The sequence below is a fragment of the Cajanus cajan genome, chromosome 11, assembly GCF_000230855.2.
Source record: "Cajanus cajan strain Asha chromosome 11, NIPB_CcT2T_4, whole genome shotgun sequence".
NCBI lineage: Eukaryota > Viridiplantae > Streptophyta > Magnoliopsida > Fabales > Fabaceae > Cajanus > Cajanus cajan.
The window spans coordinates 2,158,164-2,178,599 of NC_138527.1; the positions used below are offsets into that span (position 1 = coordinate 2,158,164).

The following is a 20,436-nucleotide window of genomic DNA, read 5'->3' on the forward strand; positions in this document are numbered from 1 at the left end:
TCATTTTATCTAAAAACAATTTTTATTTTTATATTTTGTTTATCACATCTAATTATTTAAGAAAAACACTATTATTCTATCAAACTTTTTTAGTATAAAAATATTTTTTTTTCTAATTCCTCTTTTAACAAAATTTAAAATTTTCTAAAACAAAAAGAACATATATTTTCTTCGTGAATATGTATTTCTTCAAACATTAATAATAGAGGAAATGATGGATAGATATGAAATTTTAGTATGTTTATCTTTTTTTTTTGTTTTGAATAAAATATAGACAATCAGAAAAAGAAAAAGAGAAATTTAAGTATAATAAGAAAAATAATAATATATTACCTTATAAATCATCTTATAGATATTTTCTAAATCCTCATTATTAAATTATTTTTAAATTTTCTAAAATAATTAAATTTTCATCTCTTCAAATTTCTATTAATGGTAAAGTAAATGATGGCTAGATATGAAATTCTAACATATTTAAATTTTTATTTTTAATTATTTAAATAAAAAATACAAATAAGTATATTAATAATATAATAATATATTTTTAATAATCATAATATTGATCAAATATCAACCATCGGAAGTAGTAATTAATTACTAGAAATTGTGAACACACATGCACATCAATAATATGATAATACTATCTTACAAATATTTTTATTACTCTAAAAATAAATTTATTTAGTATCTTGAAAGTATAAAAAACACATTTAATATTTATCATATAATAAAAATATAAATATCAGTAAAAAATACACTATAGAAAATTTTAAATTTATTTTAATAAATAATATAATATGATAAAAATAAAAAAATTATTATTTATTTATAATTAATATAATTTTTAAAATTTTAATTATAAAAACCAATAAACTTCAGACATATGAATTGATTGAATTGATATTATTTATTAATTGAATAATAGTGATAAAGAAGTTGGTAAAATAGAAAAGATAGAGTAAAGTAGAAAAGATAGTCTGTGAAATGCGTGTGGTGGAGTGGCACATGTGTGTAATTGCCACGTCATCACATTCACCACCATTTCCCCTTCATGTTTTGGTCACCGTCTTCTCCTCTATTCTCCCCAACCCCCTTCTCCTTCCTCTCTCTCTCTCTCTCTTTTTTTCTTATATATATCATCTCCACAATCCCTTCTTTCTCTTCCTTCTTCCTTCTTCCTGCACGTATGTTTCCTTTTCAATTCTCCCTCACGTGCCATCCTTTGCATTCTCACGTGCCCTTGTCTTGTGTCCGTGTTTCAGGTCGGTGACAGGTGACATGAGTTCGCGAACGGCGAGGAGCACGCGGCGGAGGAAGATGAATTTGGAGCTCGACCTCAACCGTGATCCACCCGCCGAGAATGTTCGGGAAGAGGAGGAGGGACCCTCCACGCAGCATCAACAACAGCAACTTCCCATGATTGACGTCGAAGCCATTGATGACGATGTTGTAGAATCTTCACCTAGGTCTTTCGCGCAGGTATAATTTTTTTTTAAAAAAAATAATAAATTAACTGATTTTTTTTTTTAAAATTGTGGTTAATTGCTGATGATCGAGAATTACAATAAATTTTATTGTATCCCTTCATTAAGCTCTGCTGAGAATTTTGATTATTTTTTTTTTGTGGTCTCAGGCTAAGAGCAATAATGCGAGGAGGAGAGTTCGCAGGAGGATGGTTGTTGATGTGGACTTAGGTATTTTTTTTTTTTTAGCACTGAATGAATTTTTTGGGATTTTTTTTTTTTGAGTTTTTATATTGGATTGTTATTTTGTTTTAATTAGTGTTTTTATTTTTATTTTTTAATTCTATTTGGATGTTGGTATTTTAATGAGTTTGAATCGCTTGTTTTCATTTTGTTAAAAAATTCACAGCCTGTGTTAATCTACTCTTTGTGATACTCCACTTTTTTATCACTTTTTTTTGTGAGCAAAATTGTGCGGGCAAAATTGTATTTTTTTTTTCTTGTGATTCTGTGTGGATGTAGGTATTTTGATGACTTTTAATGATTAGGCTTCTATTATGCTGTGAAATTCACATAGCATGTGATAGTCCGCACAATTTTGTTTTCATTGTGTGTATTTATAAGCTTATGGTTCTAACAATGTGGGACTTTGTATGTATCTCAACAGTTTTCTCTCTGTGGTACTCCACTTTTTAATCACTGTTATTTTGACGAGCAAAATTATGTTTTTTTCCCTTGATTCTATGTGGATGTTGGTATTTTGATGACTTTGAATGGTTTGGCTTTCATCTTGTTACAAAATTTGTAATATGTCAAGTCTGCCCTTTGTAGTGCCTCCACCTTTTCATTACTTTGTTGTTATGATGAGCAAAATTGTGTTTTCGAAGATGAAAACCATATTTTCAGTCAGGTTTGATTTATAACCAGTAGATTGACTTGAGCTAGGCCTTGCCTCATTAAAGAAGTAATCATCCTTAATTGAATTGATTTTTTACTGTCATTTGGTCAGTTGGAATTTATATATATAGTTTTCTGTTTTTGAAAGCGAAGCATTGTTGTGGTGAAATGTTTGTATTATTTTATCTTTGTAATGAATTTTAATTTTCTGATTATTAATAATTTTTAATTCCATGTGAATTTGGGTAATTTGATGAGTTTAAGTGAGTTCCATTTTGTTTCAAAATTATCGTAGATAGGACACTCCACTTTTTCTTCACTGTGGTGTTCTGTTGAGCAAAATTGTGTTTCTGATAGAAGAAAACTGTTTTTTGATTGAGTTGGCATTATAATCAGTAGATTGACCTGGTTGGCTTATTCTATGGTCTAAATGGATTGAAAAATGTTTTTGTAATGTTATGTGTCATAGATAACTGGTGACACTGCACCTCCATTTGAAACATTATCTGCATTGCATCTCTGAGCATGGTGATGGTGTTTTTACTTTCACGATTAATTTTATGATTAGTTTTATTATTAGTCATCGTCATAGGTGGTTCTGGCCCATGTAGACTCTAGCAAAGTAAAGGAAGTCATATTTATGGCCCTCAAACAGGGAAGCAATGCATTAGGAAACACATAAAAGAACAATTTAGTATTCTAGATATGAAATTTAATTTGGTCCCACTGTGAATAAAAAAAGTTTTTCACTCTTGTAGACCATATTGTGCATCATGTTTGAAAACTGTCAACAGGTTTTATCTCAAATGAAAAGTTTTAACTAAGGGAAGAAATAAGAACTAGAGAAGACTCAACAAATGAGGAAATGAATTAATAGTCATCAGCACAAATAAAATTTATATTTGATAAGTAAATGAATCAATCCATGTCCTTGGATTTATAGTATCCTTTATTTGATAACAATAAATTGAACTTTAAATTATGGAAACAATGAATGTGTTGCAGAGTATCCTTGTGCATTCAATTTTGCTCTGTTGGATATGACTTGGTTTCTGAAGGTTTTTGTTTTGGATATATTCTTAGTATTATTGTTATGGTTTAACATCTCTCATTTATGATTATTGCAGAAGAAGAGACAAGAGGTGATCCCCAAAACCAAACAATCATCAATGGTGCTCTTTATATAAATTTGGAAAGCAGTAGCTGTTCTGTGGTAATAAAATCCCTCAAACCATACTTTTCCTCTGTTTTTCTATATATATAAATTAGATTCCAGATATGTAATATATTATTAATGAGGTGGAGTTGAAAATGCTGTCATGGATGACTGGACATATCCAAAAGATAAGATTAAGAATGAATAGATTATTAAAGATCAGCAATCTATTGTGGAGAAGATGATGGAATCTTGCATAAGATGGTTTGATCATTTCATGCGAGGAAATAACCATAGAGGCCCCTGTATGAAGAGTTGATCTTATAGAAGATAGGCTGAAAAACTCTTGAGAGAAACCCTAAATAGAGAACCTGTGTCCCTCACCTTTGATGGGACTGCGGTTTCTCAGGCTTAACATACTATGCAGATAAAAGATTTTATGATTGATTGATTCATTGAAAAGTTTTTTTCTATGACGAAATGCAACCTCTGCATCTTGAGATTTCTAGACTATTTCATGAATTTTGTTGGAAATAATAGTACAGCATTTCATAATTTTAATATCATTAAGAGTTTTTTTCTTTTGGTAAAACATAACTGGATTTTGTCTATCCTTTTGATATTTTGTAAGAGCCTCATGATCAAAATATGCCAATGATTTTCATAATGCCCTCATTTTAATGACTTTGTTTTTGTTTCATCCTCTTTTCTGCTGCTGCACTGCTTGAAATCCACAATTCTTATTTTTTGTTGTAATTTATCAATTTAATGTTTGCTGCTGCCTGAACTGCCACCCTTAATAGTATCGGATTGCACTCCCTTTTATGTGCAACTTAGCAAAGTGTAGTGACTATTTATTGTCTATTTACATAATGTTATAAGATATTATAAATTCCAATAATATCGATATTGGAAATAAATAACCTTTCACAACAATTTGCCAAGTGAAGTAAATATTTACATCTAGCTTATATTGAAATGCAAATTTTAGTAGTTGTTGATGTTTTGCCACTGTCAAACTTATATAGAACTTTCAGTTGATTAAAGACTTCTTCTGCAGTTCGAATTGCTGATTATTTTCCTTTTGCAGTGTGAAAATGCTAGGAAGTCACCTGAATGTCCTAAGGAGCCTCCTAAGGAGCCTGTATTTAATTGTCCAATATGTATGGCTCCTTTGGTAGAAGAAATGTCAACAAGGTGTGGTCATATTTTTTGCAAGAATTGCATTAAAGCGGCTGTAGCTGTACAGGGTAAATGCCCTACATGTAGAAAGAAGGTTACAAAGAACCAGCTAATAAGGGTGTTTCTTCCAGCAACTAGTTAAAGGTATGACCAAAAAACTGATTATTTGCTAAGTTGGCTGCATTGTTTTCATCTCATTGTGATTTTCTAGATATAATAATTTCCTTATTTTCATACAAGCATTAATACTAATTTTGAACTTTATTTGGCAACTTTTTGGATACGAGAACTTTTGGGACAAAATTCAAACATAGGAACTACCTTCTGTTCTATTAAATGTGTTCTCCTTCTTAGCTTTAATAATTTATTTCGATTAGTTTTCTCTGTTCATTTTACCTTATATTATTTTCATTATGGTTTTCAAACGAATATGCATGCTTCTGATAGGGTAAGGAACTAACTTACTAGTATTGTTTCATTACAAGAAAATGAATAGATTCATTAGTTGCCTGTATTCTAAGTTGTGGTTCTTTTGTCATACAACAGATCTCCATCTGAGGAGAACTAGGATCATGTAAGAACCTCCATTGTACTCTGGAGATTGCCGAGTGACTTTGTTGTAGCTGTGTTGTTGCTGACATGTTCGGTGTAGCAGATGCTCATTTGTTAAACAATGTTCATAAACCTCAGTTTTTTTGTTTTTTTGTTTTTTTTTTACTTATTGGTGAAAGGATATCTTATAAGGAATTTTTATGGATGATTAGTTTACTGATAGCATTCCTTTACTTTATTGTTAGTGGAGCCGAGGAGCCATATAAGTAGCTATTTAATTTTTTTCAAGTGTTTTTCAATACCTGTGGTTTTAGATGATATTTATTTGTATGATAAAATGTTGTTTTCTAGTTATAATGGTTGTAGTGTAGTGGTTTCGTTTGAATCGCTAGACGGATAATTTTTCAAGATAAGTCCTGACTTTTCACATGTAGAATGGTGTCAAAATATTTTTAGAAAATTCTAGCCTAAATCCTTAACGTTGGTTTTATGATTTTATTAGAAAACATGTATTATATTTGTGTCCCTTTTTATCTCTTATTTAATGAGATGTATACAGTCCGAATGGGTCTTAAAATATCTTTCAAGAAAATGTTCACATAAATCCTTAACATTGATTGTAAACATCTAAAACTAATGAGGTTTTATTAGAATGTTATTTATTATATTTGATTTTGTGATGTAATAAATGTTTTTTCATTTCAGTAAAAGCTTTCCTCGGTTGGATTGAATTAATAATATTGATTCTTTTAATAAGATTTAAACTTGGCAAAACGCGTTATTCGGCTATTTGGCCCATTGCGGATGAGAGCTACAACGAATTAGGCTAAAAAAAAAAAACTGATGACACCTCCTATCTTTTATAAATATACTTCCAATATTTTCTTTAAACAAAATTCTTAAAATATTCTTCTAACTAAATTTTTATTTTTAAAATTTTTTTTTATTCACTCTCTTTTTTCATCATTTTTCTTCTTCTTTCTTCGTTTTCTTTTTCTCATTCTCTTTTTTAATCATTCTAGTCACTATTTGATAATTTTATTCTTTTTTATTTTTTATTTTTGATTTTTCTTTTTTTATAATCAACATAATTATATTTTATCTTTCTATTTTTTAAATTTTATTTTTGTTTTCTACTCTATTCTTTCTTAAACCTTAATTTTTCATTCAATCTTTATTATTCTCTACATTCAATACAAGGTACAAATTAATATATTAAATTACATTCTATATTTATAATTTTTTTTAAACTTATTTAACATTACTTATGGATAATATACTACTTCGATCGTAGACGACGATGGTAGATGACGAAAATAAAAATACATGTAAGTTAAATTTGTCATACTTTCGAAAAATAAGATTCGAAATGTTAAATTTAGCATTCCAGAAAGTACTTTCCAGAATAGTAAAATTATTGTTCCAGGAAAGTATTTTCTGGAAGTATGTTTCTTATATAATTTTGAAAAGAACTTTCTGAAACGATAACTTTAATATTATGAAAAGTACTTTCCAGAATTATGTAACAAAATATTTTTGAAAAATACTTTCCGGAATAAGAATTTATTAGTATGAAAAGTATTTTTAGAAAAAAAACTTTATTATTCTGGAAAGTACTTTTTGGAACAAAAACTTTACTATTTCAGAAAGTACTTTCCGAAACAAAACTTTCTTATTATTCTCATTTTTCGATCATATCCACAAACCTGCTTATATATTATTTTTTAATTGCAAAAATTGAAAAGGGTAGAAGAGGAGGTAGAGAGGTCGGAGAAGAAAGTGACGAAGAAGAGAAGAAGAAAAGCGTTGAAAAGAAAGAAGAAGGGAGGTGCGGGAAAAGAAAGAACAAGGAAGGTACGGGAAAAAGAAAGAAGTGCAAATCTGAAAATTATAAGTTCCAAAAAATATTAAGAGAAGTTTAGGGATTTAATATATTTTTTTTATAAAAAAGAGTGTATTTATATAAAAATGGAGCTGTGTTTATCGTTAGGAAAAAAAAAAGTTTGAATTGAATTCGGTCTTCTAAATTAAACCCAAATTTGATCCTGTGCACATCACAAATTTTTTTATGGGTCGATCCATTTTTTTTATTTGTCTCCAAAATTCAATTTTTTAAAATTACTTTTTTTTTCTTCAAAATTCAAATTTACAATCATTGTATTAAACAAGTATATATTATAAAACAATTTCATCTATCATTTTATAAAATTTAAAAGTTATAGTAAAAATAGGACTCATATGTAGTTTAAGCTTGCAATTTTATACAAGTCACAAAGAAGTTGTAATGATCTTTGACTATTTTAAATATAATTAGTTTAAAAAAAGACAATGTAATTTAAAACATACGTTTAATTCGATAAATAGCAATGTTATAATCAAATATTAAAGTCTAAATTAAAGAAATTAATTCTAAAATTTTCTAACATTTTCCTAATCTATAATTAATGTATATATATATATATATATATATATATATATATATATATATATATATATATGACATTTGTTTCATCATTCACAAGTCAAATATGTAAAATTAACATTGTAAAATATAGTGCCTAAAATATTTGATAGTTCATAGTTAGATCACTTTGTCATATAAAGAGGAATAATTGAGACTGGGAGTCGTAGACTTATAGGTCGTAACAAGCCTAAATTAGTCTCAGTGTAATTTCAAAAGAATACCACAATGAAAGAAAAGAAAGAAAGTTATGCGTATAATTGTTTGAGTAATCTAAAAGTTTGAGTATTTAACCTAGTTATATCATTTATTTTAGTCCTTTAAATTTTTAACTCTTAGACTATTAGTTATTCTCTTTTAGTTTTAAATAATTAGTAAAATATAAAATACTAAAACTTAAAAAAGAAGTAGGTAGCCTATGGCCTAACCAACTAGCTCAACCTAAATCTATTTATGACAGGTTTTATGGGACTGGGTTAAAAAGGCTTGTATTTAGTTTGGATTAGTTTAACAGACTTGGTTCATTTTGTTGGTTCTAAATTTAATGGAAGGAAAAAAAAAACAATTTTTCTCGGATTAATTTGATGTCTAAAATCTTAGAGTGTATTATTGTTTTTGTTATTCTTAATTGAGTGATCATTTATATTAATAATTTTGAAATTATTATTATTATTATAACTTCAGTGATATGTTGGTATGGTGGGTTTATTATAATGAATAAATGAGTCTATATTACTTTAAAATAAAGAAAAATCTATATTTATTTTTACTAATTGTTGTTTAATTATTTGATTGAGATTTCAAATAATTTAAAAAAGCACATTGAAATAGAGATAGTTTCTCTCCTCACTCACAAGAGGGTTATTAGATCCAATTTCGTGAGTATCGAGGTAATCTAAAATCTTTATATTAAATATGTTATAAATTAGGAATTATTAATTTAGGAATTAATTATATATTATAATTTTATTAAATATTAAATATATTTTTAGTTCTTAAGTAACTCTTTTTATTAGGTTTAGTCTATGGATTTTGTTGCATATGTATGACACATATGAGTATTTATTTCAAAAAAAGTCTCATTACTTAGACGATTCAGGATTTGAACCTTTATATTTTAAAGAGTGTTTCTAACACTTCCAAAGAAGCAAGTAAAGGGTGTTGGACTCACATGTATGAGAATTGGCCTTGTGAGCTCGTTGTAGTTCAAATTTGTCGATTTGCACCCCCTCCCCCTTTACGCGTGCGAAAAATGGGATCTAAAATTATTTTTATTTTTTATTATATTAAATTATTTTAACTAATTGAGGCAAAATATGACTATTTTTTATGTTTCAATTTAAGTTGTCTGACCTTATTAGATCTAATATTTTATTCTCCAAACGGTCATATTCAGATAAAGTTTATCTCTTAATTTTTGATGGTTTATGGTCATGTTTGGAAAAGGTTTATCCCTTGATTTTTGGACAGTTTACGGGCTTTTCAAGAACTCCGTAAACTCTATAAATAGAGGCCTCCATAACACTATTTAATCGTCCCAAAACACTTCAGCTTTCCTCTCTTCTTTCTCTCTTCTTTCTTCCGGGTCCTCGTCCCTTGCCAGTTCTGTTCCTCAAATTACTTGAGATGACCCTATTGTATCCTGGGGTACTTGCGTGTATACTACAAATAAGTCTTTAAGGTTAGTGTTATCACACGTCTCATGGAAAATTATCTAACGTGTTTGTTCAATGTTTCAGGTTAATGATCTATGCATCTGCCTTATATAACAAAAATATTAAGGACTTACCATGGCTGACACTTCAAATATTATCGCTTTTGCCACTACCACTGTTGTCATCCCATCACACATGACGACCATCACATATGCAAAAACTTTACCCAATGTTTCCAAAGTTGAAGTCTTTTTTGGCCAAAATTTTCAACAATGACAAGAGCGTATCCATTCCATACTAGACATGCACGAAGTCTCTTACACTTTTACTGTTCCGAAGCTAGATTCCACTACCTTAGTGTGAAAATTAGATGATTGGTCTCAAGCCAACAAGGTTTATTGTCATACTATTCTTAGTACTTTATTTAACGATCTTTTTGATGTGTACTAATCCTACAAGGAAGCCAAAGATATATAAGACTCTATGATGATGAAGTACACTGCGAAAGACACTGTTAGACAGTGCTTCATCATCATTAACTACTATCAATGGGAAATGACTGAAGAAAAAGATATTAAAGTGCAAATAAATGAATACCACAAACTACTAGAGGACCTTAAATTGGAAAACCTCTCTCTTCCTGATGAGTTCATTTTGAAGTTGCTTATTGAAAAATTACTAGAAAATTGGACTAACTACAAGCAGCACCTAAAGCATAGGCATAAACAAATGTCACTCACAAATCTGATCACCCACATCATAATAGAGGATGCAAGGAGTGTATTGTGGCAAAGGTGAAATCATTGGCAGCAACGACAAACATGGTACAAGTGTAAGACCAACCTAATAAAAAAAGGTATGATCAAAAGAAAAATAAGTATAATTTTAAGAACTCTTACCTTCATGCTACTAACCCCACCTATAAGAAAAAGGGCAATTGCTTTGCTTGTGGAAAGTTAGGGCATCATGCACCTTAGTGTCATTTTTGAGCATCTAGAAACAACAACCCTCCTAAGGCTAAGGTTAACCTGGCTAAAGGGGACAATGTAATTACTACAGTCATTTCTCAAGAAAATATTGTGACCAATGTGAGCAAATGGGTGATAGACTCTGGGGTTACTCGCCACATATGTGCAAGTAGAAATGTTTTTTCCTCCTACATTGTTGTAGGGGTGAAGAAGAGCAAGTGTACCTCGGTGATTCTAGTGCCACTTTGGTTCTAGGAAAGGGCAAAGTTCTTTTAAAGCTCATATTTGGTATAATGTTGGTTTTAAATGATGTGTTTCATGTTTTTCCATCAGAGTCCACTTGGTTTCTATAGCACTGTTAGAAAAAGTGGTGGTTAAAGTATCATTTGAATCTGACAAAATTTTTATAACAGAATAATGTTTTTGTGGGTAACGGTTACTATTACCAAGGCCTCTTTGTACTCAATGTATCTAAAATAACTAGTGAAATTGCATCTTCTTCTACTTATATGATTAATTCTTATGATATGTGGCATGCTATATTAGGACATGTAAATTCCACATTTGTTTTAAAATTGAAATGACTAGGTATAATTAACATGCATGATGAACAAGTTGGTAAATGTGAAATATGTCTTGAATTAAATCTTATTAAAAAAAACATGTCATTTTGTGTTTCGTGAATTTGAACCACTTAGTTTAATTCATTCTGATCTTGCTAATTTAAAACAAACCATGTTTAGAGGTGGTAAGAACTATTTTGTAACTTTTGTTGATGATTTTTCTAGATACACAAAAGTTTACTTGATTAAACATAAAGATGAGGCATTTGACATGTTTTATCTTATAAAGAGAAAGTTGAAAATCAGTTGAATAAAAGGATTAGACCTAATAGGGGTCATTTGTTTAATGACTATTGCGAAAAGGAAGGTATAATTCATGAGGTAACCTCACCTTATTCACTTGAATCCAATGGAGTAGCCGAGAGAAAAAGTAGAACCCTTAAAGAAATGATGAATGCCTTGTTAATTAGTTCTTGCACTCTTGATAATCTTTGGGGAGAAACCTTATTAACTACATTTTTTTTTTTGCAAAATAGAATACCTCATAAAAGGATAGGCAAAACACCTTATGAGTTTTGGAAATGATATCAACCTAACCTAAAATATTTGAGATTGTGGGGCTGCCTAGCTAAAGTTTTGTTACATGATCCTAAGCAAAGGAAAATAGGGCCTAAACTTCTAATTATATGTTTATTGGTTATGTTGAACGTCTATAGGTTTCTTGTCCTTAAAAGTATTGTGATTGATTGTAATATGATAGTAGAAACTAAGAATGCTGAATTTTTATAGGACAACTTTCCTTTGAGGTCTGGTACTAGTTCTACTCAACCTTCACCTTTAGAAAACTCTAGTGAATCTATGTTTGAGGACTTGAGGAAAAGTAAAAGACAAAGAAAAGAAACATCTTTAGGGAATGATTTTTATACCTATCTAGTTAAGGATGGTCCTATAAGTTTCTCAGAAGTTATTAGTTCTTTAGATGCAAAATTTTGAGAAGAAGCTATTAGGATTGAAATTGATTCAATTGAAGACAATAATACATGGACTTTAGTGGACTTACCTAAAGGAGAAAAACTAATGGGCTATAAATGGATCTTTAAAAGAAATTACAATCTTAATGGATCTATAGAAAAATATAAGGCTAGATTAGTAGCTAAGGGAATTACTCAAAAACATGATATAGATTTCTTTAATACCTTTGCTCCTATTTCTAGGATTTCCTCTATTTGAGTGTTAATAGCCTTAGCATCTACCCATAGGATTTTGATACATCAAATGGATGTAAAAAGCATTTTCTTGAATGGTGAACTAGAGGAGGAAATTTATATGACTCAGCCTGAAGGGTGTGTGGTTCTTGGTCAAGAGAATAAAATGTGTAGACTCTTAAAATCCTTATATGGATTAAAACAAGCACCAAAACAATGGCATGAAAATTTTGATCAAGTCTTAATTGATGATGGGTTTACTTCCAGTAGTATTGATAGATGTGTGTACACCAAATCTTTGAATGATGATTGTGTTATCATATGTTTATATGTGGATGAAATGCTTATTTTTGGTACTTGTGATGATATAGTGTTCAAAACTAAATCTTTTCTTGCTTCTAAGTTTGATATGAAAGACATGGGTGGAGCAAGTGTAATCTTGGGAGTTAAAGTTGTAAGGAAGGGTGATAGCATTTTACTATCCTAACGACATTATGTTGAAAAACTTCTTAAGAAGTTTGATTATTATGATTGTAAGTCTATGACTATCCCTTACGACATTAACTCTCAACTAAAATAGAATAAAGGAGATTGTCTTGCTCAATCTCAGTATGCCCAAATTAAAGGGAGTTTGTTGCATCTGATGAACTTTTCCAAACCTGACATTGCATATGCAGTAAGTAGACTAAGTAGATATACCCATAGTCCCAATCAAGACCATTGGGAAGCATTTGCAAGACTCATGAGATGCTTGAAAGGTACCATGGATTATGGTATTGAGTATAGTGGATTTCCCACTATACTAGAAGGGTATAATGATGCTAATTGGATCTTCGATTCAGATGAGACAAAATCCGCTAGTGACTATGTGTTTACACTTGGTGATGGTGTGATTGCATGGTAATCAGTCAGGCAATCTATTATTTCTAGATCAACTACGGAGTCATAGTTTGTAGTTTTGGAGATGATTGTTATTGAGACTGAGTGGTTGAGAAACTTCTTGGTAAACATTCCTCTAGGAATGAAACCAATCCCATCAATGTCAATACATTGTGATAGCCAATCAGCAATAGCCATAACTAAGAATAAATCTTACAATGGGAAAAATAGACATATACAATTGAGACATAATATTGTAAAGTAGCTACTGAAGGATGGAATGATTTGCATCAGTTATGTGAAGTCAGAAGGAAACTTAGCAAATCCTTTGACAAAACCCTAAGAAGAAAAATGATTTATGAAACATTGAGAGGAATGAGACTAAAGCCAATTGAAAACAAAAAAGTGATGGTAACCCAACCTTTGTGATTGGAGATCCCATGAATGAGGTTCATATGGGTAAGAACAAGTCACTTGCTAATTCTACTAGCACTAAAATTGATTTCTTAAATCTTTGTCCTTTCCTATAATGTGAGAAAGTGTTATAGTTGCATTACTGAGAGGATAAGTTTTTCTAATTAAGCTTTATGATGAGAAAGCCTGACACATTATAAAACTTTTTATGATTTTCATATCCCTTACAAGTGGTTTATGATTTACAACATGCACTTGATGAAATCACCTATATGAGTGTTTATTTCAAAAGAAGTTCCATATTTCTTAGACCATTCAAGATTTGAGCCTTTATACATCAAAGTGTTCCTAACACTTCCAAAAAGGCAAGCAAAGGGTGTTAGGTTCACGTGCAAGAGAATGGGCCTCGTGAGCCCGTTGTAGTTCAAATCTATCGATTTGTCCCTCCTACGTGTGCGAAAAATGGGATTCAAAAATATTTTTATTTTTTTTATTACATTACATTATTTTAATTAATTGAGGAAAACTTTATTCGAATAACCATTTTTTTATGTTTCAATTTAAGAGTTGAGTCTTAAAAATCTCACCTGACCCTACTAAATATAATATTTTATTCCAAATGGTCATATGCGGATAAAGTTTATCCCTTAATTTTTAACGGTTTATAATCATGTTTGGATAAGGTTTATCCCATAATTTTTGGATGATTTACACTGTTTAAAACACTTCAAATTTCCTTTCTTCTTTCTCTCTTCTCTCTTTTGGGTTCTCGTCCCTTACCAATTCTATTCCTCAAATTACTTGAGATGACCCTATTGTATCCTTGGGGGCTTGCGCAGAGCTTGTGTGTGTACCGCTGATATGTCCTTAGTCTTGTAGGTTACCAATCCTTGCGTCTACCATATATAACAACAAATTTTTGTGAATTTTCACTTTTATGGCACAAATTTCTTCAATTTCTCATGTTTTAAGGAAAATACGTTTCCTTGATTTTAGGCCATGATTCCATGCATGGTTTCCTCCTTATTTTTCCCATGTTTTGTTCCAGGTTTCCTTATTTTGGGTACATACGCTTCTTCTCAATGTCTATATAAGGCATCAAGCATTTGTAGCAAAAAGGCAATTGATTCAGAAATCTGCACACTTGAGAAAAATCATACATAGAGAGGAAAGATTCAGAGAGTATTTTTTTAGTCTATATTTGAGAGATTATCTCTTTGTTCTCATAATATTAGAGAACTTCTTGTACTCTCCTATTTCTACATAGTGGAATTATCTTGCTCTTGATCGCCCGTGGTTTTTTTCTCCGTCTTTGGAGTTTCCACGTAAATTTGGTGTGTATTGATTTTTCTTGTCTCTCTACTTACTTCTCTCTATCTCTAATTAACTTGATCCGGTGCTTCCGCATTCCGCTCATTCTTTCTGATACCAACAAGTGGTATCAGAGCTACTTGTTTAATTAGAGATTCAATATGTCTACCGTCACTAAATTTGACATTGAGAAGTTTGATGGCAAGATTTGTTTTTCTATTTGGAAAGTCCAAATGAAATTCGTTCTTACACAGAATGGATTGAAGAAAGCTTTAGATGGAAAAGCCAAAAAGCCGGTCAACATGACTGATGAGCAATGGGACGAGTTGGATGAAAAGGCGCTTTCAGCAATCCAACTATGCTTGTCCAAGGAGGTTCTTCGTGAAGTAGCAAATGAAACCACCGCTGCTGCTTTGTGGCTGAAATTGGAATCTCTTTATATGACCAAAAGTCTCGCAAACAAGCTTCGTCTCAAAGAAAGACTATATACGACTCGTATGGTCAAAGGTACTCCTATTCAATCTCATCTTAATGAGTTTAATTCTATTATCATGGATTTGGAAAATATTGAAATTAAAATTGATGATGAAGATAAAGTTGTTTTGTTGATTGTCTCATTACCTTCTACCTATAAACACTTTAAAGAAATTATGTTGTATAGCAACAATGATACCTTATCCTTTGAAGATGTTAAATCTAATTTGTTGTCCAAAGAAAAGTTTGATCTTGATATCCACTCTAAGGACAAGGGTGAGGGTCTAAGTGTCAGGGGTAGAACTCAAGAAAAAGGGAGTGCCAGTAACAAGAAAAGTAGATCCAAATCCAGAGGGCATAAATCCAACAAAACCTGTCGTTATTGCAAGAAATTTGGGCATGATATCTCTGACTTCTTTATCTTGAAAAAGAAACAAGAAAGGCAAGAAAAAGGTAAAAATCCTGCTGAAGCTGCTAATGTTGAAACTGAATCTGATGGTGATGTTATGATATCTGTCTCTTCTGATAAGAGGAGCAAAACTGAATGGATTCTTGATTCTGGATGTACATTTCATATGTGTCCTTATAAGGACTTATTCACCACTCTTGAACCTGTTGATAGTGGTGTTGTCTTGATGGGTAATGACACCCAATGCAAGATTGCAGGAATAGGTACTATTCAGATCAAGACTCATGATGGCACTATCAAGACTCTTTCCAATGTTCGCTTTATTCCTGACTTGAAGCGAAATCTAATTTCTCTTGGCACCCTAGAGTCTCTTGGGTGCAAGTATTCAGCTGAAGGTGGAGTTCTAAAGGTATCAAAAGGTGCTATTGTTTTATTAAAAGCTAACCGTATTGGTAGTTTGTATATCTTGCAAGGATCTATAGTGACAGGATCAGCAGCTGTCTCATCTTCTATGTTTGATAAAGATGTCACCAAATTATGGCACATGCACCTGGGCCATATGAGTGAAAAAGGCATGCACCTTTTGAGCAAGCAAGGTCTCCTTGGTAATCAAGGCATCGGTAAGTTGGAGTTTTGTGAACATTGTGTCTTTGGGAAGCAAAAAAGAGTTAGTTTCTCCACTGCAACTCACCGCACAAAAGGTACCCTTGATTACATTCATTCTGATCTTTGGGGTCCTTCTAAAGTTCCATCTTATGGAGGACGCTGTTATATGATGACTATTATTGATGATTTTTCTCGTAAAGTCTGGGTCTATTTTCTAAGGCACAAAAATGAAACATTCCCCACTTTTAAGAAGTGGAAAACTCTTGTTGAAACTCAGACAGGAAAGAAAGTCAAGAAGCTCAGAACGGATAATGGATTGGAGTTCTGTGAAGGTGACTTTAATGAGTTCTGCGCAAATCATGGTATTGCTAGACACAAAACCATTCCAGGTAAACCCCAGTAGAATGGTGTTGCAGAACGTTTAAACAGAACTATCCTTGAGAGAGCTCGTTGTATGCTCTCAAATGCTGGGTTATGGCATCAACGTGAGTTGTGGGTCGAGGCAGCATCTACAGCTTGCTACTTGATCAACCGATCTCCACACTCTTCACTTAATTTCAAGATTCCAGAAGAAATTTGGTCAGGTAATCCTATTGATTATTCTAATTTAAGAATTTTTGGATGTCCTGCATATGCACATGTTAATGATGGAAAATTAGCTCCTAGAGCTATTAAGTGCATATTTCTTGGTTATGCATCTGAATCTAAAGGTTATCGTTTATGGTGTTCTGAGCCTAAGTCACGAAGATTAATTCTTAGTAGAGATGTGACTTTTAATGAGGATGCATTATTATCTTCTGGAAAACAATCATCTGTGTCTTCTTCCAGTACTAATAATCTGCAAGGTACTAGCGAGAAGGTGGAGTTAGAGTTAAAATCTGTAGCTCCTAATGTTGATGTTCCATCTTCCTCTACCACTAAGTCTAGCATTGATGATCATGGTGATGATCATCCTATTCAGCAACAGGAAGAATATAATATTGCACGAGATAGGACAAGAAGACAGATAAAATTGCCAGCTAGATACACTGATGACAATTTGACTGCTTATGCATTGTCAATTGCACAAGAGGTAAATGATGATGTTGAACCTGCCAGTTATACTGAAGCTGTTTCTTGTGCCGATTCTGCTAAGTGGCTAATGGCTATGAATGAAGAAATTGAAAGTCTTCACAAGAACAACACTTGGAATTTGACAAAGCTCCCTAAAGGCAAACGACCTCTGAGGTGTAAATGGATCTATAAGAAGAAAGATGGCATTCCAGGGGTTGAAGATCCTAGATGCAAGGCACGATTAGTCGTTAAAGGCTTTTATCAAAAGGAAGGTATTGACTTTAATGAGATTTTCTCACCTGTTGTTCGTCATACTTCCATTCTTATTTTGCTTGCTTTTGTTGCTCTGTTTGATTTAGAATTAGAGCAACTTGATGTAAAGACAGCTTTTCTACATGGAGAGCTGGAAGAAGAAATTTATATGGATCAGCCTGAGGGATTTGTTGTTCCTAGTAAGGAGCATCTTGTTTGTCAATTAAAGAAATCTTTATATGGCCTCAAGCAAGCACCCAGACAATGGTATAAAAAATTTGATTCCTTTATGATTGGGCAAGGTTATTCCAGGAGTAAATATGATGATTGTATTTATTTTCAACAATTTCCTAATGGAACTTTCATATACTTGTTACTTTATGTTGATGATATGTTGATTGCATCACGTGACAAGTCTTTGATCAGGAAATTGAAAGCTCAACTCAATAATGAGTTTGAGATGAAGGAATTAGGTGCAGCGAAGAAAATTCTTGGCATGGAGATTCATAGAGATCGACAAGTTGGTAAATTATTCTTATCTCAACAAAAATATATTGAGAGATTACTTGACAGATTTAATATGAATAATTGTAAACTTGTTTCTACTCCACTTGCTGCACATTTCAAGTTATCTTCAGACCTTTGCCCACAAACAAAAGAAGAGATGGAGCGCATGTCACACGTTCCATATGCTAGTGCAGTTGGCAGTTTGATGTATGTTATGGTGTGCACTAGACCTGATTTAGCACATGTTGTCAGCATGGTGAGCCGATACATGCATAATCCTGGAAAGGATCACTGGAGTGCTATAAAATGGATTTTTCGGTATCTTAAAAGTACTAGTAATATTGGCTTGGTGTTTGACAGAAACAAAGCTACAACTAATAATGTTGCAGGTTTTGTTGATTCGGATTATGGTGGTGATCTTGATAGAAGAATATCTCTTTCTGGCTACATTTTTACTCTCTGTAATTCTGCTATCAGTTGGAAAGCTTCACTTCAATCTATTGCAGCATTATCTACAACAGAAGCAGAATATGTTTCAGCAACAGAGGGTGTGAAAGAGGCTCTCTGGATCCTAGGTTTGGTCAAAGAACTTGGTCTCACACAAGATGTTCTTACTGTATTTTGTGATAGTCAAAGTGCCATTCATTTGACTAAGAATAGTCGTTACCACGACAAGACCAAACACATAGATGTTAAACATCACTTTATCCGAGATATTGTTACTATTGGTGAAGTTCTACTACAAAAGGTACATACATCTGAGAATCCAGCAGATATGCTTACTAAGCCACTTCCGAATGCCAAGTTTCAACATTGTTTGGACTTGGTTGGTCTCTACAACAAATGATTGCCCCTCTGGGGCTTTATCTGGCGATGAGCAACTTATTAAATTTGAGCCAAGGTGGAGATTGTAAAGTTATGGCACAAATTTATTCAATTTCTCATGTTTTAAGGAAAATACGTTTCCTTGATTTTAGGCCATGATTCCATGCATGGTTTCCTCCTTATTTTTCCCATGTTTTGTTCCAGGTTTCCTTATTTTGGGTACATACGCTTCTTCTCAATGTCTATATAAGGCATCAAGCATTTGTAGCAAAAAGGCAATTGATTCAGAAATCTGCACACTTGAGAAAAATCATACATAGAGAGGAAAGATTCAGAGAGTATTTTTTTAGTCTATATTTGAGAGATTATCTCTTTGTTCTCATAATATTAGAGAACTTCTTGTACTCTCCTATTTCTACATAGTGGAATTATCTTGCTCTTGATCGCCCGTGGTTTTTTTCTCCGTCTTTGGAGTTTCCACGTAAATTTGGTGTGTATTGATTTTTCTTGTCTCTCTACTTACTTCTCTCTATCTCTAATTAACTTGATCCGGTGCTTCCGCATTCCGCTCATTCTTTCTGATACCAACAGTATCCTTGGGGGCTTGCGCAGAGCTTGTGTGTACCGCTGATATGTCCTTAGTCTTGTAGGTTACCAATCCTTGCGTCTACCATATATAACAACAAATTTTTGTGAATTTTCACTTTTAGTTTCTGAAATTTTTCTTCCATTAACATTTTTGATTTCTATCATCAAGATTCTTTGTTTATGAAGGAAAATTTTGGAATTAAAACTAATAAAAAAATTGTTTAGAGACAAAGTGAAAATTGACAAAAAAAGTTGTGGAGTAAAATATATTTAATCTTTTTCTATATATGTTTATTGGATTTATAGTATTGAAGCTAGAATATGATTCCAAGTGGTGTCTTTATAAAATAGTTATTTGTATGACATTAAAATACTTAAATATGATTTTTATCTTTGTAATTTTTACTTTTTGTCTCTAAATTTTATTTTCAGAATCATTTCTACCAAATTCAAATGTTTTATTTTTAGTTTTTCCATCAATTTCTACTACAAAAATGTTAGTTTGATAACACTATCATGTTTCATGTATATAAAAGATGGCATCATAATAAAAAGTTATCATATGCCACACAAGTAGAATGACACATTATTTGTGTTATGTTAGCACATTGTCACATTATCATGTGTTACATTAGCATAAAATGTCATATAAACAATAATGTCACATCAAAGCATTAGAGAGAACAAAAATGGAAAATAAAATAAAATAAAATAAAGTACAAGACGAAAAATAAAAAGAAGAATTTATATAAATGAAAAAATGGTCTAAGAAAAAAAATGTGACATATTTGTAGGCAAGGACAAATATATAACTCTTAAAATGTATAAAATTAATATAAAATAAACTTAAACTTAAATAACAAAATTCACTCATTCTCTCTTGAAAGCTAATATTACAATGACTTTAATTTGACTTCTCAAATATTCTGAATATGTTTTATTTGATGTGATTTGAGTACTTAATATTATCATTATACAATTTTTATCTCTCAATTAATGTTTTTAGGGTCAACATT

General features: G+C 31.5%; 1 protein-coding gene across 2 annotated transcripts; it reads left to right on the plus strand.

Moving 5' to 3' along the window:
- The first annotated feature begins 969 nt into the window (after window positions 1–969).
- On the plus strand, window positions 970–5,549 carry LOC109806123 (uncharacterized). 2 transcript variants are annotated; one of them, XM_020368497.3, is made up of 6 exons: window positions 970–1,184; window positions 1,263–1,479; window positions 1,634–1,694; window positions 3,488–3,573; window positions 4,607–4,842; window positions 5,245–5,549. In XM_020368497.3, the coding sequence occupies exons 1-5, from the start codon at window positions 985–987 to the stop codon at window positions 4,838–4,840; spliced, it is 798 nt and encodes a 265-aa protein (XP_020224086.2). In that variant the 5' UTR covers window positions 970–984; the 3' UTR covers window positions 4,841–4,842; window positions 5,245–5,549. The 2 variants fall into 2 exon arrangements, with proteins under 2 accessions (XP_020224086.2, XP_082922970.1); XM_083066844.1 differs by having other exon boundaries at window positions 970–1,479.
- Window positions 5,550–20,436: the final 14,887 nt, after the last annotated feature.

Bases quoted from the DNA above. Each gene is read 5' to 3' on its own strand.
- LOC109806123 (XM_083066844.1), top strand. From the start codon at position 985: ATGCGTGTGGTGGAGTGGCACATGTGTGTAATTGCCACGTCATCACAT. The intron at 1,695-3,487 runs GTATTTTTTTTT...TGATTATTGCAG, and splicing joins GGTTGTTGATGTGGACTTAG to AAGAAGAGACAAGAGGTGAT. The intron at 3,574-4,606 runs GTAATAAAATCC...TTCCTTTTGCAG, and splicing joins AAAGCAGTAGCTGTTCTGTG to TGTGAAAATGCTAGGAAGTC.